We start from the raw sequence: 26143 nt of genomic DNA, 5'->3' as shown, positions 1-26143 counted from the left end.
AGTTGGCTCGGGACCGACTGAAGACCGTGCGCAGATCATGATATTCCTCCGGCACTCCTGTCAAATCGCCAGGTTCCTCCTGAGAAGTAGGGACAGAAGAAACGGGAGGGATGGCAGACATTAAACACTTCACATGACAAGAAACGTTCCAGGATAGGATAGAATTACTAGACCAATTAATAGAAGGATTATGACATACTAGCCAGGGATGACCCAAAACAACAGGTGTAAACGGTGAACGGAAAATCAAAAAAGAAATAGTCTCACTGTGGTTACCAGATACTGTGAGGGTTAAAGGTAGTGTCTCAAATCTGATACTGGGAAGATGACTACCATCTAAGGCGAACATGGGCGTAGGCTTCTCTAACTCTCTGAAAGGAATGTCATGTTTCCGAACCCATGCTTCGTCCATGAAACAACCCTCAGCCCCAGAGTCTATCAAGGCACTACATGTAGCACCCGAACCGGTCCAGCGTAGATGGACCGACAAAGTAGTACAGGATTTTGATGGAGAGACTTGAGTAGTTGCGCTCACCTGTAGCCCTCCGCTTACAGATGAGCTCTGGCTTTTACTGGACATGAATTAACAAAATGTCCAGCAACTCCGCAATAGAGGCACAGGCGGTTGGTGATCCTCCGTTCCCTCTCCTTAGTCGAGATGCGAATCCCTCCCAGCTGCATGGGCTCAGTCTCTGAGCCAGAGGAGGGAGATGGTTGCGATGCGGAGCAGGGAAACACCGTTGATGCGAGCTCTCTTCCACGAGCCCGGTGACGAAGATCTACCCGTCGTTCTATGCGGATGGCGAGAGCAATCAAAGAGTCCACATCTGAAGGAACCTCCCGGGAGAGAATCTCATCCTTAACCACTGCGTGGAGTCCCTCCAGAAAACGAGCGAGCAGCGCCGGCTCGTTCCACTCACTAGAGGCAGCAAGAGTGCGAAACTCAATAGAATAATCCGTTATGGACCGTTCACCTTGGCATAAGGAAGCCAGGGCCCTAGAAGCCTCCCTACCAAAAACTGAACGGTCAAAAACCCGAATCATCTCCTCTTTAAAGTTCTGGAACTTGTTAGAGCAATCAGCCCTTGCCTCCCAGATAGCTGTGCCCCATTCTCGAGCCCGGCCAGTAAGGAGTGAAATGACGTAAGCAACCCGAGCTCTCTCTCTAGAGTATGTGTTGGGTTGGAGAGAGAACACAATCTCACACTGCGTGAGAAAGGAGCGGCACTCAGTGGGCTGCCCGGAGTAGCAAGGTGGGTTATTAACCCTAGGTTCTGGAGGCTCGGCAGGCCAGGAAGTAACAGGTGGCACGAGACGTAGACTCTGGAACTGTCCAGAGAGGTCGGAAACCTGAGCGGCCAGGTTCTCCACGGCATGGCGAGCAGCAGACAATTCCTGCTCGTGTCTGCCGAGCATGGCTCCTTGGATCTCGACGGCAGTGTAACGAGCGTCTGAAGTCGCTGGGTCCATTCCTTGGTCGGTTCCTTCTGTCATGCAGGTGAAAGAGGACCCAAAAGCGACTTGGCGAAAACAGAGTCTTTAATCCAGTAAAGTAAATACAATCAAAAAAACACAACTTTCACTCGAAATGACGAGGACAAACTGGAGACTCGATCTTGAACAGCAGGTGAACAGCAGGTTGCCTCGGGAAGGCACTTGAACCAGACAGACTCAGACACCTGCTCACCACGCAGCATCTGAGGAAAACACGACACGACAGGGCGATACACAAACACAGCACGGTGAATTCTAGACAAGGAACCGACAGGGCAGAAACGAATAACAAGGAGAGAAATAGGGACTCTAATCAGGGAAAAGGATCGGGAACAGGTGTGGGAAGACTAAATGATGATTAGGGGAATAGGAACAGCTGGGAGCAGGAACGGAACGATAGAGAGAAGAGAGAGCGAGAGAGTGAGAGAGGGAGGGGGAGAGAGAGGGATAGAAAGAGGGAAAGAACCTAATAAGACCAGCAGAGGGAAACGAATAGAATGGGAAGCACAGGGACAAGACAAGATAATAAATGACAAAACATGACAGTACATATGTTTTGTCTGTTACGTTCCCTGAATTTTCCCCGCATTCCCAGAGTAAGGCGCTCTTCGATTCAGTTGCAGCTGGGAATTCTATTGATAGTGCTTTAGCCTATAGTTTAGGGATCTCTATTGTTCCCGTGGATGCGCCCTTCATACCTTCACGCCTTAGATAGCCGACCATTAGGGTCAGGGTTAATTAGGGAGGTCACCGCGCCATTGGGCATGGTGACGCGGGGGGGGTCATATGGAGAGAATAGTCTCTTCCTTATTGACTCTCCTGCGTTTCCCGTGGTGCTAGGCCTACCCTGGTTAGCTTGTCATAACCCCACTGTTTCTTGGCCACAAAGGGCTCTCACGGGGTGGTTGCGAGAGTGCTCAGGTAGGTGTTTAGGGGTTTCCGTTGGTGCTACTACGGTGGAAAGTCCAGATCAGGTCTCCACCGTGCGCATTCCCCCTGAATATGCCGATTTGGCTCTTGCCTTCTCCAAAAAGACTCAATTACCACCTCATCGACAGTGCGATTGTGCGATAGATCTCCTGGTAGACGCTGCACTTCCCAGGAGTCACATGTATCCCCTCTCACAGGAGGAGACGGAGGCTATGGAAACATATGTCTCCGAATCCCTGCGTCAGGGGTACATCCGGTCCTCCACTTCACCCGCCTCCTCGAGTTTCTTTTTTGTGAAGAAGACAGAGGGAGGTCTGCGCCCGTGTATTGACTATCAGGGTCTGAATCAGATCACTGTGAGGTATAGCTACCCGCTACCGCTCATAGCCACAGCGATAGAGTCAATAAACAGGGTGCGCTTCTTCACTAAAGGAGCGCTTACAACCTGGTGCGTAGCCGAGAGGGAAAAGAGTGGAAGATGGCTTTCAGTACCAGCTCTGGGCACTATGAGTACCTCGTCATGCCGTACGGGTTGATGAATGCGCCATCGGTCTTCCAAGCCTTTGTAGGCAAGATTTTCAGGGATCTGCACGGGTAGGGTGTAGTGGTGTATATTGATGACATTTTGATATACTCCGCTACACTCGCTGAGCATGTGTCCCTGGTGTGCAGAGTGCTTGGTCGCCTGTTGGAGCATGACCCGTATGTCAAGGCTGAGAAATGCCTGTCCTTCCAACAGTTCTTCTCCTTCCTAGGTTATCGCATTTCCACTTCAGGGGTGGAGACGGAGAGTGACCACATTGCAGCCGTGCGTAATTGGCAGACTCCCACCACGGTAAAGGAGGTGCAGCTGTTCTTTGCCAACTACTACCGGAGGTTTATCTGGGGTTTTGGTCAGGTGGCTACTCCCATTACCTCAATACTGAAGGGGGTCAGGTGGTCAGCTGAGGCGGACAGGGCTTTTAGTCACCTGAGGGCTCTGTTTTCCTCGGCTCCCATGTTGGCCCATCCGGATCCCTCGTTGGCGTTCATAGTGGAGGTGGATGCATCCGAAGCTGGGATAGGAGCGGTGCTCTCTCAGCGCTCGGGTACGCCACCTAAGCTCCACCCCTGTGCTTCCATTTCGAAGAAGCTCAGCCTGTTGGAGCGAAACTATGATGTGGGGGACCGGGAGCTGTTGGCTGTCGTCAAGGCCTTGAAGGCATGGAGACATTGGCTTGAGGGGGCTAAACACCCCTTTCTCATCTGGACTGACCAATCTGGAGTACATCCGGGCAGCAAGGAGGCTGATCCCTCGCCAGGCAAGGTGGGCCATGTTTTTCACCCATTTTGTGTTTACCCTTTCCTACCGACCAGGCTCTCAGAACGTTAAGGCAGACACATTGTCCCGGCTGTATGACACAGAGGAGCGACCCATGGATCCCCCTCACATACCCCAGGCCTCTTGCCTGGTGGCACCGTTAGTGTGGGAGCTGGACGCAGTCATTGAGCAGCCGTTGCGTACAGAGCCCGCTCCCCTCCAGTGTCCGGCTGGGCGTCTGTACGTTCAGTCTGCTGTCCGCGACCAGCTGATTTATCGGGCACATACGTCACCCTCCTCTGGTCATCCTGGTATCGGTCGGACGGTGCGCTGTCTTAGTGGGAAGTACTGGTGTCCCACTTTAGCTAAGGATGTGAGGGTTTATGTTTCCTCCTGCTCGGTGTGCGCCCAGTGTAAGGCTCCTAGACACCTGCCCAGAGGTAAGTTACAACCCTTACCCGTTCCACAACGGCCATGGTCGCACCTGTCGGTGGATTTCCTGACTGATCTTCCTCCTGTACAGGGTAACACCACGATCATTTTTCTAAGTCCTGTCGTCTCCTCCCGCTGCCCGGTCTCCCTACGGCCCTACAGACTGCGGAGGCTCTATTTATACACATCTCCCGGCACTACGGGGTGCCTGAGGATATAGTGTCTGATCGGGGTCTCCAGTTCATGTTGAGGGTCTGGAGGGCGTTCATGGAACGTCTCGGGGTCTCGGTCAGCCTTACCTCAGGTTTTCACCCCGAGAGTAATGTGCAGGTGGAGAGAGTTATTCAGGATGTGGGTAGGTTTATGAGGTCTTATTGCCAGGACCGGCCTGGGGATTGGGCAGCGTTCGTGCCCTGGGCAGAGATGGCCCAGAACTCGCTCCACCACTCCTCCACTAACCTTTCTCCCTTCCAGTGTGTATTGGGGTATCAGCCAGTTCTGGCTCCTTGGCATCAGAGTCAGACCGAGGCTCCTGCGGTGGACGACTGGTTCCGGCTTGCGGAGGAAACATGCGGAGGCTGCCCATGTCCAACTTCAGCGCACCGTACTGCGCCAGAAAGTGGGCGCAGGCCGTCATCGCAGTGAGGCCTGTATTCTCACCGGGGGACCGGGCCTGGCTCTCGACCTGAGACCTGCCCCTCCGCCTGCCCTGCCCCTCCACCTCGGAAGCTGGGCCCGCGGTTTGTGGGGCCATTTAAAGTCCTGAGAGTGAACGAGGTATGTTACAGGTTACAGCTTCCCCCCGATTACCACATTAACCCCTCCATGTGTCTCTCCTCAGGCCGGTGGTGGCTGGCCCACTCCAGGAGTCTGAGTTACGGGAGGTTCCTCCGCCCCCTCTGGACATCAAGGGTGCCCCGGCGTACTCCATTTGTTCCATACTGGATTTGAGACGTCGGGCGAGGGGCCTTCAGCACCTCGTGGGCTGGGAGGGGTATGGTCCGGAGGAGAGATGCTGGGTTCCGGTGGAGGACATGTTTGATCCTTCTATGCTGCGAGATTTCCACCGTCTCCATCCGGATCTTCCTGCGCCTCGCCCTCCAGGTCCGCGCGTTGGGCCGCGCATTGGGGGGGTTACTGTTCGGGCGGTGTTTGGCGCTCTTATTCGGGCGGTGTTCAGCAGTCGACGTCACCGTCCTTCTAGCCATCATTGATCCATTTTTCATTTTCCATTGGCTTTGTCTTGTCTTCCTTCACACTTGGTTCCAATCCCATCAATTACATGTTGTGTATTTAACCCTCTGTTTCCCCTCATGTTTTGTCGGAGATTGTTTTATTGTATGTTTGTGCAAGTCATGTGTCGGTGTGCGACGGGTTTTGTACCCACTTATGTTATTTTTTGTGTATTTTGGTTTTTGGAGTTATGTTAGCACTTATTAAAAGACTCTGTTTATACCAAGTTTGTTTTCCTGCGCCTGACCTCCCTGCCACCGACACACACCCATTACAGTCATGCACAAAGTAGATGTCATAACCGACTTGCCAAAACTATAGTTTGTTAACAAGAAATTTGTGGAGTGGTTGAAAAACAAGTTTTAATGACTCCAACCTAAGAGTATGTAAACCTCCACCTTCAACTGTATGCCTGACAGTGTGTGTGTGGAACACTGGCAGTGTGTGTGTGGAACACTGACAGTGTGTGTGTGGAACACTGGCAGTGTGTGTGTGGAACACTGACAGTGTGTGTGTGGAACACTGGCAGTGTGTCTGTGGAACACTGGCAGTGTGTGTGTGGAACACTGGCAGTGTGTGTGTGGAACACTGGCAGTGTGTGTGTGGAACACTGGCAGTGTGTGTGTGGAACACTGGCAGTGTGTGTGTGGGACACTGGCAGTGTGTGTGTGGGACACTGGCAGTGTGTGTGTGGGACACTGACAGTGTGTGTGTGGGACACTGACAGTGTGCGTGTGGGACACTGACAGTGTGCGTGTGGGACACTGACAGTCTTGTGTAAGGGGAGTCAGAAAGACAAAACACCCAAGGTGATTGTAGAACATTTGTCATCTGTGGCCTGTCTGTCAGACTAACTGCTCCAGCAGCAGACAACATCCTGAAATATGATGTGGCCCAGGGACAAAGCCAGAGAAGTCTGGCACGGCACGATAATAGTCACACACACTGTTGATACGAGCTGTGTCTGCATACCCCATGGAGTCTTGGCTGGGATTGCACATTTCGCACACTGAGAAGCTTATGTTTGTTGATTTGTTTGTGTTTTTTTTGTGTTTTTTTGTGTAACCCTCTTTTCTGAGAAAGAAATAGTACAAGGACTTTATTTTTACTATTTTCTACATTGTAGAATAGTAGTGAAGACATCAGAAATAGGAAATAACACATAGGGAATGACATAGTAACCAAAAAGTGTTAAACAAATCAAAATGTATTTTATATTTGAAATTCTTGAAATAGCCACCCTTTGCCTTGATGACAGCTTTGCACACTCTTGGCATTCTCTCAACCAGCTTCACCTGGAATGCTTTTCCAACAGTCTTGAAGGAGTTCCCACATATGCTGAGAACTTGGTGGCTGCTTTTTCTTAACTCTGTGGTCTGACTCATCCCAAACCATCTCAATTTGGTTGAGGTCGGGGGATTGTAGAGGCCAGGTCATCTGATACAGCACACCATCACTCTCCTTCTTGGTCTAATAGCCCTTACACAGCCTGGAGGTGTGTTGGGTCATTGACCTGTTGGGGAAATAATGACAGTCCAACTAAGTGCAAACCAGATGGGATGGCGTATCGCTGCAGAATGGTGTGGTAGCCATGCTGGTTAAGTGTGCCTTGAATTCTAAATAAATCACAGACAGTGTCACCATCAAAGCACCCCCACACCATAACACATAACATGCGGAGATCATTTGTTCATCCATACCTTGTCTCACAAAGACACAGCGTTTGGAACCAAAAATCTTCAATTTGTTTCCAGCTGACTACCTCATGAAGCGGATTGAGAGAATGCCAAGAGTGTGCAAAGCTGTCATAAAGGCAAAGGGTGGCTATTTGAAGAACGTCAAATATAAAATACATTTTGATTGGTTTAACACTTTTTTGGTTCCTACATGATTCCATATGTGTTATTTCATAGTTTTGATGTCTTCACTATTATTCTACAATGTATAAAATAGTACAAATAAAGAAAAATCCTTGAATGAGTAAGTGTTCTAAAACTTTTGACCGGTAGAGTACAGTACATTTTTTCCCTCATCAATCTACACACAATAACCCATAATGACAAAGTGAAAATAGGTTTGTAGAAATGTTTGCACATTTTTGCACAACAGAAATACCTTATTTACATAAGTATTCAGACCCTTTGCTATGAGACTCAAAATTTAGCTCAGGTGCATCCTGTTTCCATTTCTCAGCCTTCAGTAGTTGCTACAACTTGATTGGAGTCCACCTGTGGTAAATTCAAATGATTGGACATGATTTGGAAAGGCACACTCCTGTCTATACATGGTCACACAGTTGACAGGGCATGTCAGAGTAAAAACCAAGCCATGAGGTCAAAGGAATTGTCCGTAGAGCTCCGAGACAGAATTTTATCGAGGCACAGATCTGGGGAGGGTACCAAAACAATTCTGTAGCATTGAAGATCCCCAAGAACACAGTGGCCTCCATTATTCTTAAATGGAATAAGTTTAGAACCACCAAGATTCTTCCTCGAGCTGGCCGACTGGCCAAACTGAACAATCGGGGAAGAAGGGCCTTGGTCAGGGAGGTGACAAGATTGTGTCAAGGCACAGATCTGGGGAAGGATACCAAAAAAATTCTGTAGCTTTGAAGATTTCAAAGAACACAGTGGCTTCCATCATTTTCATGGCCGATGAGCACCGATACGTTTTATCTATAATTTCTCTTCATATGACAAGGATTGAAAAGGATTTTCCAGTAAATTGCCAACTTGATGCATGACGATGACTGCTTGTCTAGCTTGCAAGCTAAGATTTTGAAAGTATGATGTTTACATTATCAGTCCAATCAAAGCTACGGTGTATATATAACATGATTTGGTGTCATTTTATCTGTGGCCAATGACCTTGAGCCTTCTTGGATGGGCACTTCTAATGTAAGTCTATGACACATCACCCAAGGGTCTTGAATTTTTGAGCCATACCCGTAGGTGTTGCGGTGACATAGTGCCCCCATGAGTGACAGAACACCGAGCCAATCATGGCGCAACTAGGAAAGATGACCAACCCCTCAACTCCATTTTTCCACTGGCTGCCCCAACCACCACAGAAATAACTGAGCTAGGCTGAAACACCTACATTTTGGAGCTGACTTACTCAAGAAAGCAAAAAAAAGACAATGTTTGTATGCGGCTTTATCAACTCAATGATTCATTTATCAATTTGCAAACTGATATGTGACAGGTATTAATGCCAAAATAACATGCAAGACACACAGTTTTAATATATATATTTTTTAGATTAACAGGTGGGGCTCTGTCTTGGAACAGAAATATGACTCTCCGTCTCATTAGTTTGGCCCACCTGATTCTGTCACATTACATTCAGTAGCTTCTATTGCCCACCTGCCTCAGTAACAGGCCGCTCATGCATAAGTAATGTGTGTGTTAGGCAGTGAGTCATTTAGGCCCAGAGAGTGTGTGAACCAGGGTGAATAGACGAGTGAGAGACTGCTCACCTGGGTAATCATAGTTGTGGAGATAGAACAGCTCAAAGGAACAGCTCATGGAAACAAAGGCAGGTTCAAACACACACACACACACACACACACACACACACACACACACACACACACACACACACACACACACACACACACACACACACACACACACACACACACACACACACACACACACACACACACACACACACACACACACACACACACACACACACACACACACACACACACACACACACACACAGTGTTTTTATGCATGTGTGCACGTGGACGTGCCTGTGTGTGTATCTTCACCTGGCACTACCTATCAATAGAGTCAACCTCAGGGATGTGAGTGTGTTTCATATGATCCATATCACCCTGCATAATTTCAAACACATACACAGGCTCTGTAGTGACCACAAGATGTCACAGGTTTTTGATGAAGTAAGCCAAGCTCCAACAGGACACTTTCTGTGTACCTCAGCATCAGAAAAGGGGTCTCTCACTCACACACACACACACAAACACACACACAAAATGTCCTTGCTTACACCACCCTACAATGTTGCACCTGACTGGGAAATTACTTTTTCTGTTCCCTTCTCTGGTATGGTTCTCTTGAGTGGTTGGTCGATGTTCCTCTCCAGTGGTTGGTCGATGTTGCTCTCGGGTGGTTGGTCGATGTTTCTCTCTTGTGAGATTAAAAGCAGTGTTTTGATTTATGACCAGAACATACTTCAGCATTTTTATGAAATTTACGACAGCATTGATCCAAACCGACTATGCATCGCAAATTATGTTTGTGTCAGTTGACGTGGAAATATCCTCTATTTACCAAATCATGGGAGCAAACTACACACACACCTCAAGTTAGTTATAAAAGTCCATCTTTAATTATATGATGAGCTCTATCACAATCCTGTGACTCTCAGATAAATCCAGTGTCTCCCAGTGGATTCTCTGAGAGCCCCCTTACAATGCAACTGAGTTCCTTTTAATAGCAAAGACACACATATCTCAGACAGCATAGACATAATTCATCGTTCAGCTTTGTCTTCTTTCCCAAACCCCAGAACCATAAACCAAATCCTCCATATCAACAGGCATATATCAAATTGTCATTTATATACAACCCACTCTAAATACAAACTCCTGGACAAACTCACGGAGAGGAGGGTGAGGCTATAGGTTAACTTCTTGCGTCGAGCCAACCCGGATCCGGGATCATGACTACAGCCTCAAGTCCATTACCATAACGCAACGTTAACTATTCATGAAAATCGCAAATGAAATTAAATCAATATGCTTGCTCTCATGCTTAACCTTTTGTTAACAACACTGTCATCTCAGATTTTCAAAAATATGCTTCTCTACCATAGCAAAACTAGCATTTAGCATTTAGCGTTAGCATTTAGCATTTAGCGTTAGCATCACCAGGCAACATTTTCACAAAAACCAGCAAAAACATTCAATAAATCATTTACCTTTGAAGAACTTCGGATGTTTTCAATGAGGAGACTCTCAGTTAGATAGCAAATGTTCAGTTTTCCTGAAAGATTATTTGTGCAGGAGAAATCGGTCCGTTTTCTGCGTCATGTTTGGCTACCAAAAAAAAACGAAAATTCAGTTATAAAAACGCAGAACTTTTTCCAAAATAACTCCATAATATCGACTGAAACATGGTAAACGTTGTTTAGAATCAATCCTCAAGGTGTTTTTCTACATATATCTTCAATGATGTATCGTTCCTGGAAGTGTGCTTCTCCCTCTGTATCGCATGGTAAAATGAGTGCTACTGAGAATTGCGCACCAATTTAGACAAAGGACACCAGGCGGACACCTGGCAAATGTAGTCTCTTATGGCCAATCTTCCAATGATATGCCTACAAATACGTCACAATGCTGCAGACATCTTGGACGAACGGCAGAGAGCATAAGCTCGTTCACAGCACATTCACAGCCATATAAGGAGACGATGGAATACAGAGCTTAAAAAATTCAGCTCATTTCCTGTTTGATGTTTCATTTTGGTTTCGCCTGTAGCATCAGTTCTGGGGCACTCACAGATAATATCTTTGCAGTTTTGAAAACGTCAGAGTGTTTTCTTTCCAAAGCTGCCAATTATATGCATAGTCGAGTATCTTTTCGTGACAAAATATTGCACTTAAAACGGGCACGTTTTTTAAATCCAATAATGACATAGCGCCCCCATAGGTTGAAGAGGTTAAGATAGAAACAACACTGCAACCCTTCTTTCCCCACTAGAAAAGGTAGGGAGTAAAATACATGTTTACACATGATGACACTTTGACCTCTCCCCTCTCAGCGGCCCATGCAACTTAGTTTTGACATAGAACAGATAACTGCAACCTCACCACAGTATTATACAAAAATACCATTCTGATGAGAAGTAACTTACACACATTTGATGAATATTAAACAGCTTACAAATGTTACCAACAAATTCTGATCCTTCCACGACACAGTATTTAACATGACTGATGTATCTGACGCACGTCAGCACTGGGTATTGTAATGTAGTTCTATTCAAACACATAATGGGTTTCTCTTAGAGTTTCAACACCTTTATTATTACTGAAAACTAAAGGATATTTCTCTCCTGTCCTTTTCCAGAGGAGATCTTCCAGACCCATATTGCCCATTGGTGGTCTCCGGATGGTGCCCGGCTGGCATATGCCACCATCAATGACACTATGGTGCCCAGGATGGAGATCCCTATGTTCACAGGAACTACTTACCCTACCGGGAGGGAGTATCACTACCCTAAGGTTAGAAGAGTATAATTACTAACCTATTACCAACAAAACATTTTCTACTACAACGCTACACCACGGTAAATTGTACCACCGCTCAAAGGTCATGAAACACACAAAAAGGTTAAAAAAAAGTACAACCAATCTTGGGAAATGGGAAACTACTCCCAGCATCGAGTTAGTTCTGTCTTCAGGCGTGTCCTTCATGAGGCAGATGCACTTAAAATGTCCAATAAGAACAGTTGTTCTAATAATGGCATTTGCAATCATAGTGTCTCTCTGCTGTCTGTCCTCCGTGCAGGCTGGGGAGGAAAATCCAGTCATCTCTTTGTATGTGGTCAACCTGAACGGGCCCCTGCACACCATCGAGATGAGGAGACCTGAAGACCCGAGGATGGGGTACACCACCCCACACAACCACACTACCTTTACTAATCTAACCTCCGTACACAACCACACTTCCTTTACTAATCTAACCTCCGTACACAACCACACTACCTTTACTAATCTAACCTCCGTACACAACCACACTACCTTTACTAATCTAACCTCCGTACACAACCACACTACCTTTACTAATCTAACCTCCGTACACAACCACACTACCTTTACTAATCTAACCTCCGTACACAACCACACTACCTTTACTAATCTAACCTCCGTACACAACCACACTACCTTTACTAATCTAACCTCCGTACACAACCACACTACCTTTACTAATCTAACCTCCGTACACAACCACACTACCTTTACTAATCTAACCTCCATGTACAACCACACTACCCTTACTAATCTAACCTCCATACACAACCACACTACCCTTACTAATCTAACCTCCATGTACAACCACACTACCCTTACTAATCTAACCTCCATGTACAACCACACTACCTTTACTAATCTAACCTCCATGTACAACCACACTACCTTTACTAATCTAACCTCCATTTACAACCACACTACCCTTACTAATCTAACCTCCGTACACAACCACACTACCTTTACTAATCTAACCTCCGTACACAACCACACTACCTTTACTAATCTAACCTCCGTACACAACCACACTTCCTTTACTAATCTAACCTCCATGTACAACCACACTACCCTTACTAATCTAACCTCCATGTACAACCACACTACCTTTACTAATCTAACCTCCATGTACAACCACACTACCTTTACTAATCTAACCTCCATACACAACCACACTAGCCTTACTAATCTAACCTCCAAATACAACCACACTACCCTTACTAATCTAACCTCCATTTACAACCACACTACCCTTACTAATCTAACCTCCATACACAATCACACTACCCTTACTAATCTAACCTCCAAATACAACCACACTACCCTTACTAATCTAACCTCCATTTACAACCACACTACCCTTACTAATCTAACCTCCATGTACAACCACACTACCTTTACTAATCTAACCTCCATGTACAACCACACTACCTTTACTAATCTAACCTCCATACACAACCACACTAGCCTTACTAATCTAACCTCCAAATACAACCACACTACCCTTACTAATCTAACCTCCATTTACAACCACACTACCCTTACTAATCTAACCTCCATTTACAACCACACTACCCTTACTAATCTAACCTCCATACACAACCACACTACCCTTACTAATCTAACCTCCATACACAACCACACTACCCTTACTAATCTAACCTCCAAATACAACCACACTACCCTTACTAATCTAACCTCCATTTACAACCACACTACCCTTACTAATCTAACCTCCATTTACAACCACACTACCCTTACTAATCTAACCTCCGTACACAACCACACTACCCTTACTAATCTAACCTCCATACACAACCACACTACCCTTACTAATCTAACCTCCAAATACAACCACACTACCCTTACTAATCTAACCTCCATTTACAACCACACTACCCTTACTAATCTAACCTCCATTTACAACCACACTACCCTTACTAATCTAACCTCCATACACAACCACACTACCCTTACTAATCTAACCTCCAAATACAACCACACTACCCTTACTAATCTAACCTCCATTTACAACCACACTACCCTTACTAATCTAACCTCCATTTACAACCACACTACCCTTACTAATCTAACCTCCAAATACAACCACACTACCCTTACTAATCTAACCTCCATACACAACCACACTACCCTTACTAATATAACCTCCAAATACAACCACACTACCCTTACTAATCTAACCTCCATTTACAACCACACTACCCTTACTAATCTAACCTCCATTTACAACCACACTACCCTTACTAATCTAACCTCCAAATACAACCACACTACCCTTACTAATCTAACCTCCAAATACAACCACACTACCCTTACTAATCTAACCTCCAAATACAACCACACTACCCTTACTAATCTAACCTCCATACACAACCACACTACCCTTACTAATCTAACCTCCAAATACAACCACACTACCCTTACTAATCTAACCTCCAAATACAACCACACTACCCTTACTAATCTAACCTCCAAATACAACCACACTACCCTTACTAATCTAACCTCCATACACAACCACACTACCCTTACTAATATAACCTCCAAATACAACCACACTACCCTTACTAATCTAACCTCCATTTACAACCACACTACCCTTACTAATCTAACCTCCAAATACAACCACACTACCCTTACTAATCTAACCTCCAAATACAACCACACTACTCTTACTAATCTAACCTCCATTTACAACCACACTACCCTTACAAACCTAACCTCCAAATACAATACTACTCAAATGCTAATAGCACATAGGCCTACTATATATAGCATGGCTATATATCCTTGTGGATTTTAAAGGGGTGAAAACATGCAATATGTCAGTAGAATGTTCCTAGTCCTTTATCCTAGATGTTGAATATGCATTAATAAACACTCTTATTTCTGTTTGTGTTACAGAGAGTACTATGTCACCATGGTGAAATGGGCGACTACCACCAAACTGGCAGTGAATTGGTTAAACAGAGCCCAGAACATATCCATGCTGACGTTGTGTCAGGCCACCACCGGCGTCTGCACGAAGGTGTGTGTGCATCATCTTTAGCTACAAACACCACTGTTTTTCAGCCTACTTTGTTAGCTTTTCTTAAACTTATGATTGACTTTTCTTTCAAATTATGTATGTTTTAGAAACATGAGGATGAAAGTGAAAGTTGGCTACACAGACAGGTAAGAAAGAAACATCAACATGATTCAAGTACAAATCATTTATTTTTAGGGCTGTTAATCTGTCTTTTTTATAGTACTTCAGAGTGGAATGTCAATCCATCATTTCTAGATATGTTATAATTAAGCAATAAGGCACGGGGGGTGTAGTATATGGCCAAAGGATTCTTCAAAGTAGCCACCCTTTGCCTTGATGACAGCTTTGCACACTCTTGGCATTCTCTCAACCAGCTTCATGAGGTAGTCACCTGGAATTAATTTTAATTAACAGGTGTACCTTATAAATGTTCAGTTGTGGAATTTCTTTCCTTCTTAATGCGTTTGAGCCAATCAGTTGTGTTGTGACAAGGTAAGGGTGGTATAAAGAAGATAGCCCTATTTAGTAAAAGACCAAGTCCATATTACGGCAATGACAGCTCAAATAGGTAAAGAGAAACGACAGTCCATCATTACTTTAAGATATGAAGGTCAGTCAATCCAGAAAATGTCAAGAACTTTGAAAGTTTCTTCAAGTGCAGTCGCAAAAACCATCAAGCGCTACGATGAAACTGGCTCTCATGAGGACCGCCACAGGAAAGGAAGACCCAGAGTTATCTCTGCTGCAGAGGATAAGTTCATTAGAGTTAACTGCACCTCAGGTTGCAGCCAAGGCAAAGGGTGGCTACTTTGAAGAATATAAAATATATTTAGATTTGTTTAACACTTTTTTGGTTACTACATGACTTCATATGTGTTATTTCATAGTTTATATGTCTTCACTATTATTCTACAATGTAGAAAATTGAAAAAAAAATAGGATGAGTAGGTATGTCCAAACATTTGTCATATGACTGTTAGAATGAGGAGCCGCTGTTCTCCAAAGACGGTCTGAAGTTGTTCTTCACCAGAGCCATCCCACAGGGAGGCAGGGGCAAGTTCTTCCACATCTCCATGTCCATCACACAGGTACTGTACACTCCCTTTCTACACTCTATTCTGTGTTCTGCATGTAGGCTTCCATACGCTACAATTGCTTCCTACAGCAATGTACAGCATTGCATAGACAACACCACTTCAGAAGGTGAATGGGCAAGACCAAAAATGTACAGTACATATCCTTTGAACGGGATATGGTAGTAGGTGCCAGGCGCACCGGTTTGTGTCAAGAACTGCAACGCTGCTGGGTTTTTCATGCTCAGCAGTTTCCCGTGTGTATTAAGAATGGTTCACCACCCAAAGGACATTCAGCCAACTTTACACAACTGTGGTGAGCATTGGAGGTCACATGGGCCAGCATCCCTGTGGAACGCTTTCGACACCTTGTAAAGTCCATTGTCCCAACGAATTGAGGCTGTTCTGAGGGAAAAAAGGGTCGTGGTGAAACTCCATATTAGGAAGGCGTTCTTAATGCTTGCTTTACTCAGTGTGTCTATCTCTTCCTCCTTCCCTCTCCAGCCCAACACCAGCACAGACACGCTGCAGTCCATCACGTCTGGAGACTGGGACGTCACCCAGGTCCTGGCCTACAACGAGAACATCCAGCTAATGTGAGATCCTGATGCAGCTGGGCCACACACACACACACACACACACACACACACACACACACACACACACACACACACACACACACACACACACACACACACACACACACACACACACACACACACACACACACACACACACACACACACACACACACACACACACACTTACATGCCTTCACATGTAGTATACACACATTCTTTGCTGTGATTATAACACAAACACCCATCCACAACAAAATTATCTCACTGTCCCTCACTGTCCCTCTCTCCGGAGTAGAGTAGAGTATTTTTTATCCTCAGGGGGCATGTAGTAAAAACACATTAGATACATGACAGTAAAGTAAATAGGCAGTTAACGTCATAGATTTAGCCGGTGGTAACTTGTAGAATAGACACCAACTGGAATGCGGTTTTAACCAATCAGCATTTTGGATTAGACCCAACCAATGTATAAATGACAATAAATATACTTGGGGAGCCGCTCTGAGAGAAGCAATCTAAATTCTTCAAACAAGAGATGCTGGGATCCCTTCAGAATGAATTGCGCCTTACGTATGACCCCCCCCCCCCCTGTCAAATTTGTTCCTGGCCTACTTAAGTTTCAAAAAACATCCTCACCTCATATTTAATTTATGTTACATCTCTTCCAATGTCAAGACCTGCTGTTGGAACTGTTGGTACTCTTGCTGCTTATATCTAGCCAACAAGTTTCTGTTCAACTGTACCGCTGGAGTCCGCTGCACTCTTTACACTAACCTACTTTTCTCACTTCGTAGACTCCTTACATTTGTGACTACGGAAATGCTTCAATGACGTAATGTTGTGTGCACCCTTGCATTTGTTATATTATGTTTTAGTTGAACATATGTCCAACATGAAATGTTTATTATTATGTATCTTGCAGATACTTCTTGAGCACAGAGGATGATCCAAAACGCAGGCACCTCTACAGGTAACACATACATAGCTCTGAATAACTGTCTCTAATTCTGTCCTCTTCTGTTGTGCCTAGCTATGTTGCACCCACCCACCCACCCAAAATAGTTATTTTCGTTTCACTTGGTTACAATTTAGGTGCCAGTTGTCCTGGATGCTTTGAGGGATTTTGCTCTCAGTCTGAAAAAGATCTAGGAGAAAGACTTGGCTCAGTGTCTTCTTGTTGTGTTTGCAGTGCGGACACAGTGGGCCCTTTCAACAGACGCTGTCTCTCCTGTGACTTCTACGAAGGTTGTGGCTACGTCACAGGCTCATTCAGCCACAGCATGAGCCTCTTCCTGCTTAGTTGCAAAGGTGGGAGCCACCGGTTGATTGGTCTGTCTCTCTCCCCAAGTGATCTATTTTTTCAGTCATATGAACCTTTGGTTCCTCACATCTGAGAGACATTCTGAGACAATGAATTCAATGTATATGTTGGTTACAGATGATATTTGGCCACAAACACAATCATTTGTTCAGTGTATTTCAACCAAGTTTTGTGACACTGTTAAGTTCATGGAGAATAAGAGCACCTCCTCCCAGCTGCCCACTACACTGAGTATGGTAACACTGTCACCACAGATAAATCTACGGTAATCGAGAACTTCATTTTTCTACGGCTGGCCATGCGTTCCACCTGGCTACCCCTACCCCGGTCGAACCCATATCCAGATAGCTAATGTTCTGAAAGAGCTGCAAGATCTGGACCCCAACAAATCAGCTGGGCTAGACAATCTGGACCCTCTTTCTAAAATTATCCGCAGCAATTGTTGTAACCCCTATTACCAGCCTGTTCAACCTCTCTTTTGTATCGTCTGAGATCCCTAAAGATTGTAAAGCTGCCGCAGTCATCCCCCTCTTCAAAGAGGGAGACACTCTAGAACCAAACTGTTACAGACCTATATCTATCCTGCCCTGCCTTTCTAAAGTCTTCGAAAACCAAGTTAACAAACAGATCACCGTCCATTTCAAATCCCACCGTACCTTCTCCTCTATGCAATCTGGTTTCCGAGCTGGTCATGGGTGCACCTCATCTATGCTCAAGGTCCTAAACGATATCATAACCACCATCGATAAAAGACAACACTGTGCAGCCATCGTCATCAACCTGGCCAAGGCCTTCGACTCTGTCAATCACTGCATTCTTATTGGCAGACTCAACAGCCTTGGTTTCTCAAATGACTGCCTCGCCTGGTTCACCAACTACTTCTCAGATAGAGTTCAGCGTGTAAAATCGGAGGGCCTGTTGACCGGACCTCTGGCAGTCTCTATGAGGGTGCCACACGGTTCAATTCTCTGGCTGACTCTTTTCTCTGTATATATCAATGATGTCGCTCTTGCTGTTGGTGATTCTCTGATCCATCTCCACACAGACGACACCATTCTGTATACTTTTGGCCCTTCATTGGACACTGTGTTAACAAACCTCCACCATCTGCCAACACCCGCCCGCCCTTCTTGCATCACTACTCTGGACGGTTCTGACCTAGGTGTCTGGTTAGACTGCAAACTCTCCTTCCAGACTCACATTAAGCATCTCCAATCCAAAGTTTAATCTAGAATCTGCTTCCTATTTCGCAAACAAAGCATCCTTCACTCACGCTGCCATACATACCCTCGTAAAACTGACTGTCCTACCCATCCTTGACTTCGGCGATGTCATTCACAAAATAGTTAAACACTCTACTCAGGAAATTGGATGTAGTCTATCACAGTGCCATCTGTTTTGTCAACAAGGCCCAATATACTACCCACCACTGCGACCTGTATGGTCTCGTTGGCTGGCCCTCGCTTCATATTCATCGCCAAACCCACTGTCCCCAGGTCATCTATAAGTCTTTGCTAGGCAACGCCCCGCCTTATCTCAGCTCACTGGTCACCATAGCAGCACCCACCCGTAGCATGTGTTCCAGCAGGTATATCTCACTGGTCATCCCCAAAGCCAACTCCTCCTTTGGCCACCTTTCCTTCCAATTCTCTGCCAATGACTGGAACGAATTGCAAAAATCACTGAAGCTGGAGTCTTATATCTCCCTCACTAACTTTAAGCATCAGCTGTCAGAGCAGCTTACCACTCATTGCACCTGTATACAGCCCATCTGTAAATAGCCCACCCAACTACCTCATCCCCATTTTGTTATTTATTTGTTTGCTCCTTTGCACCCCAGTATCTCTACTTGCACATTCATCTTCTGCACATCTATCACTCCAGTGTTAATTGCTTAATTGTAATTATTTCACCACTATGGCCTATTTATTGCCTTACCTCTCGAATCTTACTACATTTGCACACACTGTACATATATTTTTCTATTGTGTTATTGACTGTACATTATTGACTTGTTTATCCCATGTGCAACTCTGTTGTTTGTGTCGCACTGCTTTGCTTTATCTTGGCCAGGTCGCAGTTGTGTCATGCTGGTGAAAGAGGACCCAAAAGCGACTTGGCGAAAACAGAGTCTTTAATCCAGTAAAGTAAATACAATCCAAAAAACACAACTTTCACTCGAAATGACGAGGACAAACTGGAGACTCGATCTTGAACAGCAGGTGAACAACAGGTTGCCTCGGGAAGGCACTTGAACCAGACAGACTCAGACACCTGCTCACCACGCAGCATCTGAGGAAAACACGACACGACAGGGCGATACACAAACACAGCACGGTGAATTCTAGACAAGGAACCGACAGGGCAGAAACGAATAACAAGGGGAGAAATAGGGACTCTAATCAGGGAAAAGGATCGGGAACAGGTGTGGGAAGACTAAATGATGATTAGGGGAATAGGAACAGCTGGGAGCAGGAACGGAACGATAGAGAGAAGAGAGAGCGAGAGAGTGAGAGAGGGAGGGGGAGAGAGAGGGATAGAAAGAGGGAAAGGACCTAATAAGACCAGCAGAGGGAAACGAATAGAATGGGAAGCACAGGGACAAGACAAGATAATAAATGACAAAACATGACAGTACCCCGCCACTCACCGAGCGCCTCCTGGCGCACTCGAGGAGGAATCCTGGCGGCAACGGAGGAAATCATCAATGAGTGAACGGTCCAGCACGTCCCGAGACGGAACCCAACTCCTCTCCTCAGGACCGTAACCCTCCCAATCCACTAAGTATTGGTGACCCCGTCCCCGAGAACGCATGTCCATGATCTTATGTACCTTGTAAATAGGTGCGCTCTCGACAAGGACGGGAGGGGGGGAGGGAAGACGAACGGGAGTGCGAAGAAAGGGCTTGACACAGGAGACATGGAAGACAGGATGGACGCGACGAAGATGTCGCGGAAGAAGCAGTCGCACAGCGACAGGATTGACGACCTGGGAGACACGGAACGGACCAATGAACCGCGGAGTCAACTTACGAGAAGCTGTCGTAAGAGGAAGGTTGCGAGTGGAAAGCCACACTCTCTGGCCGCAACAATACCTTGGACTCTTAATCCTGCGTTTATTGGCGGCTCTCACAGTCTGTGCCCTGTAACGGCAAAGTGCAGACCTCACCCTCCTCCAGGTGCGCTCACAACGTTGGACAAACGCTTGAGCGGAGGGAACGCTGGACTCGGCAAGCTGGGATGAGAACAGAGGAGGCTGGTAACCCAGACTACTCTGAAACGGAGATAACCCGGTAGCAGACGAAGGAAGCGAATTGTGAGCGTATTCTGCCCAGGGGAGCTGTTCTGCCCAAGACGCAGGGTTTCTGAAAGAAAGGCTGCGTAGTATGCGACCAATCGTCTGATTGGCCCTCTCTGCTTGACCGTTAGACTGGGGATGAAACCCGGAAGAGAGACTGACGGACGCACCAATCAAACGACAGAACTCCCTCCAAAACTGTGACGTGAATTGCGGGCCTCTGTCTGAAACGGCGTCTAACGGGAGGCCATGAATTCTGAATACATTCTCGATAATGATTTGTGCCGTCTCCTTAGCGGAAGGAAGTTTAGCGAGGGGAATGAAATGTGCCGCCTTAGAGAACCTATCGACAACCGTAAGAATCACAGTCTTCCCCGCAGACAAAGGCAGACCGGTAATGAAGTCTAGGGCGATGTGAGACCATGGTCGAGAAGGAATGGGGAGCGGTCTGAGACGACCGGCAGGAGGAGAGTTACCCGACTTAGTCTGCGCGCAGTCCGAACAAGCAGCCACGAAACGGCGCGTGTCACGCTCCTGAGTCGGCCACCAAAAGCGCTGGCGAATAGACGCAAGAGTGCCTCGAACACCGGGATGACCAGCTAACTTGGCAGAGTGAGCCCACTGAAGAACAGCCAGACGAGTGGAAACAGGAACGAAAAGGAGGTTACTAGGACAAGCGCGCGGCGACGCAGTGTGCGTGAGTGCTTGCTTAACCTGTCTTTCAATTCCCCAGACTGTTAACCCGACAACACGCCCATAAGGAAGAATCCCCTCGGGATCAGTAGAAGCCACAGAAGAACTAAACAGACGGGATAAGGCATCAGGCTTGGTGTTCTTGCTACCCGGACGGTAAGAAATCACAAACTCGAAACGAGCGAAAAACAACGCCCAACGAGCTTGACGGGCATTAAGTCGTTTGGCAGAACGGATGTACTCAAGGTTCTTATGGTCTGTCCAAACGACAAAAGGAACGGTCGCCCCCTCCAACCACTGTCGCCATTCGCCTAGGGCTAAGCGGATGGCGAGCAGTTCACGGTTACCCACATCATAGTTGCGCTCAGATGGCGACAGGCGATGAGAAAAATAAGCGCAAGGATGAACCTTATCGTCAGACTGGAAGCGCTGGGATAGAATGGCTCCCACGCCTACCTCTGAAGCGTCAACCTCGACAATGAATTGTCTAGTGACGTCAGGAGTAACGAGGATAGGAGCGGACGTAAAACGTTCTTTTAGAAGATCAAAAGCTCCCTGGGCGGAACCGGACCACTTAAAACACGTCTTGACAGAAGTAAGAGCTGTGAGAGGGGCAGCAACTTGACCGAAATTACGAATGAAATGCCGATAGAAATTAGCGAAACCTAAAAAGCGCTGCAACTCGACACGTGACCTTGGAACGGGCCAATCACTGACAGCTTGGACCTTAGCGGAATCCATCTGAATGCCTTCAGCGGAAATAACGGAACCGAGAAAAGTAACGGAGGAGACATGAAAAGAGCACTTCTCAGCCTTTACGTAGAGACAATTCTCTAAAAGGCGCTGTAGAACACGTCGAACGTGCTGAACATGAATCTCGAGTGACGGAGAAAAAATCAGGATATCGTCAAGATAGACAAAAACAAAGATGTTCAGCATGTCTCTCAGAACATCATTAACTAATGCCTGAAAAACAGCTGGCGCATTGGCGAGACCGAACGGCAGAACCCGGTACTCAAAATGCCCTAACGGAGTGTTAAACGCCGTTTTCCACTCGTCCCCCTCTCTGATGCGCACGAGATGGTAAGCGTTACGAAGGTCCAACTTAGTAAAGCACCTGGCTCCCTGCAGAATCTCGAAGGCTGATGACATAAGGGGAAGCGGATAACGATTCTTAACCGTTATGTCATTCAGCCCTCGATAATCCACGCAGGGGCGCAGAGTACCGTCCTTCTTCTTAACAAAAAGAACCCCGCCCCGGCCGGAGAGGAAGAAGGCACTATGGTACCGGCGTCAAGAGACACAGACAAATAATCCTCGAGAGCCTTACGTTCGGGAGCCGACAGAGAGTATAGTCTACCCCGAGGAGGAGTGGTCCCCGGAAGGAGATCAATACTACAATCATACGACCGGTGAGGAGGAAGGGAGTTGGCTCGGGACCGACTGAAGACCGTGCGCAGATCATGATATTCCTCCGGCACTCCTGTCAAATCGCCAGGTTCCTCCTGAGAAGTAGGGACAGAAGAAACGGGAGGGATGGCAGACATTAAACACTTCACATGACAAGAAACGTTCCAGGATAGGATAGAATTACTAGACCAATTAATAGAAGGATTATGACATACTAGCCAGGGATGACCCAAAACAACAGGTGTAAACGGTGAACGGAAAATCAAAAAAGAAATAGTCTCACTGTGGTTACCAGATACTGTGAGGGTTAAAGGTAGTGTCTCAAATCTGATACTGGGAAGATGACTACCATCTAAGGCGAACATGGGCGTAGGCTTCTCTAACTCTCTGAAAGGAATGTCATGTTTCCGAACCCATGCTTCGTCCATGAAACAACCCTCAGCCCCAGAGTCTATCAAGGCACTACATGTAGCACCCGAACCGGTCCAGCGTAGATGGACCGACAAAGTAGTACAGGATTTTGATGGAGAGACTTGAGTAGTTGCGCTCACCTGTAGCCCTCCGCTTACAGATGAGCTCTGGCTTTTACTGGACATGAATTAACAAAATGTCCAGCAACTCCGCAATAGAGACACAGGCGGTTGGTGATCCTCCGTTCCCTCTCCTTAGTCGAGATGCGAATCCCTCCCAGCTGCATGGGCTCAGTCTCTGAGCCAGAGGAGGGAGATGGTTGCGATGCGGAGCAGGGAAACACCGTTGATGCGAGCTCTCTTCCACGAGCCCGGTGACGAAGATCTACCCGTCGTTCTATGCGGATGGCGAGAGCAATCAAAGAGTCCACATCTGAAGGAACCTCCCGGGAGAGAATCTCATCCTTAACCACTGCGTGGAGTCCCTCCAGAAAACGAGCGAGCAGCGCCGGCTCGTTCCACTCACTAGAGGCAGCAAGAGTGCGAAACTCAATAGAATAATCCGTTATGGACCGTTCACCTTGGCATAAGGAAGCCAGGGCCCTAGAAGCCTCCCTACCAAAAACTGAACGGTCAAAAACCCGAATCATCTCCTCTTTAAAGTTCTGGAACTTGTTAGAGCAATCAGCCCTTGCCTCCCAGATAGCTGTGCCCCATTCTCGAGCCCGGCCAGTAAGGAGTGAAATGACGTAAGCAACCCGAGCTCTCTCTCTAGAGTATGTGTTGGGTTGGAGAGAGAACACAATCTCACACTGCGTGAGAAAGGAGCGGCACTCAGTGGGCTGCCCGGAGTAGCAAGGTGGGTTATTAACCCTAGGGTCTATTCCTTGGTCGGTTCCTTCTGTCATGCTGGTGAAAGAGGACCCAAAAGCGACTTGGCGAAAACAGAGTCTTTAATCCAGTAAAGTAAATACAATCCAAAAAACACAACTTTCACTCGAAATGACGAGGACAAACTGGAGACTCGATCTTGAACAGCAGGTGAACAACAGGTTGCCTCGGGAAGGCACTTGAACCAGACAGACTCAGACACCTGCTCACCACGCAGCATCTGAGGAAAACACGACACGACAGGGCGATACACAAACACAGCACGGTGAATTCTAGACAAGGAACCGACAGGGCAGAAACGAATAACAAGGGGAGAAATAGGGACTCTAATCAGGGAAAAGGATCGGGAACAGGTGTGGGAAGACTAAATGATGATTAGGGGAATAGGAACAGCTGGGAGCAGGAACGGAACGATAGAGAGAAGAGAGAGCGAGAGAGTGAGAGAGGGAGGGGGAGAGAGAGGGATAGAAAGAGGGAAAGGACCTAATAAGACCAGCAGAGGGAAACGAATAGAATGGGAAGCACAGGGACAAGACAAGATAATAAATGACAAAACATGACAAGTTGTAAATGAGAACTTGTTCTTAACATGCCTACCAGGTTAAATAGAGGTAAAATAAAAAATGAACTGTTGCAGCATAATTACTGGAGGCTGAGACAGGAGGGGTCGGGAGACACTGTGAACCTGTCCGACTATACTGGAGATGCAGCGGGCAGACTTCATTGAGCCCTCAGACAGCCCCTGGGTGACGCCAGTTGTCATGGTTCCTAAGAAGTGGGGCAAGCTGAGGCTCTGTGTGGACTACAGGTGGCTGAATGAGGTAACCAGGAAGGACTCATACCCCATAATTTGTATAAATGAGTCGCTGGACCTGGTTAGGGGGTCCTCCTGGTTCCCCTCACTCGACCTCCAAAGCCAAAACTGCATTCTCCACTAACAGAGGACACTGGCAGTTCAAGGTCCTGTGCTTCGGCCTGTGCAACGCTCCAGCTACTCCCCTGACAGCAGTGTCTGGTATACCTCAATGACATCCTGGCCCATGGCTGCTCCTTCCAATCAGCTCTGGGACTGCTACAGTGTGTGTCGGAGAGGGTGGCTGCCACAGGCCTGAAACTCCACCCCAAGAAGTGCCACTTCATGAGAAGAGAGGTGTCCTTCTTGTGCCACCGAGTGGGGAAGGAGGGTATCAGCACCATGGAGGACAAGGTGGGGGCTGTCAGAGACTGGTACACCCCCACCGACCAGCATCAGCTGAAGAGCTTCCTGGGCCTGGCCTCGTACTATAGGAGGTTTGTACAGGGCTTCTCAAGTGTTGCTGCTCCCCTGAACCGCCTGCTGCCGAAGGACAAGGCCTTCACTTGGACAGTGGAGGGTGCCTTCAACACCCTCAAACGTGCACTGATTGAGGCCACCTTGTCCCCCCCCCCCCCCCCCTGAGCTCTCTCGTCAGAGTGAGGGACTTGAGAGTGAGCTGTGTGCAGAGGAGGGGTCTGTGCCACAGTGTTTCGGGCGAACGGGCATGTCTGCTGTGAGCTGCAGACTGTCGCAGTGGCAGCAGCAGGGAGGGGACACAGACCTACACCCGGTGCTACAGTGGGTAGAGACGCAGCTGAGGCCACTGTAGGAAGAGGTGGCAGCGTTCGCACTTATGACCAAAGGTTGTGGTCAAAGTTTGAGAGACTACGGCTGGCTGATGGCGTGCTACAGTGGGCTTGGAAGGAGTCAGCTACTGGAGAGGAGAGGTGGCAG

The 26143-nt window shown here is 47.0% G+C and overlaps 1 protein-coding gene across 5 annotated transcripts in view; it reads left to right on the top strand.

Moving 5' to 3' along the window:
• Nucleotides 1-26143, top strand: part of dpp6a (dipeptidyl-peptidase 6a) — a 345755-nt gene that overhangs the window by 304796 nt on the left and 14816 nt on the right. For all 5 annotated transcript variants that reach the window (XM_046292853.1, XM_046292856.1, XM_046292855.1 and 2 more), the window contains 8 exons: nt 11490-11644; nt 11931-12028; nt 14594-14717; nt 14825-14863; nt 15698-15805; nt 16295-16386; nt 17294-17341; nt 17561-17679. In XM_046292853.1, coding sequence (XP_046148809.1) covers nt 11490-11644; nt 11931-12028; nt 14594-14717; nt 14825-14863; nt 15698-15805; nt 16295-16386; nt 17294-17341; nt 17561-17679 — 783 coding nt within the window. The remainder of the gene's footprint in view (nt 1-11489; nt 11645-11930; nt 12029-14593; nt 14718-14824; nt 14864-15697; nt 15806-16294; nt 16387-17293; nt 17342-17560; nt 17680-26143) is intronic.

Source organism: Oncorhynchus gorbuscha, linkage group LG12 (genome assembly GCF_021184085.1).
Source record: "Oncorhynchus gorbuscha isolate QuinsamMale2020 ecotype Even-year linkage group LG12, OgorEven_v1.0, whole genome shotgun sequence".
NCBI classification, from domain to species: Eukaryota; Metazoa; Chordata; class Actinopteri; order Salmoniformes; family Salmonidae; genus Oncorhynchus; species Oncorhynchus gorbuscha.
This window is presented reverse-complemented; position numbering and strand designations above follow the sequence as displayed.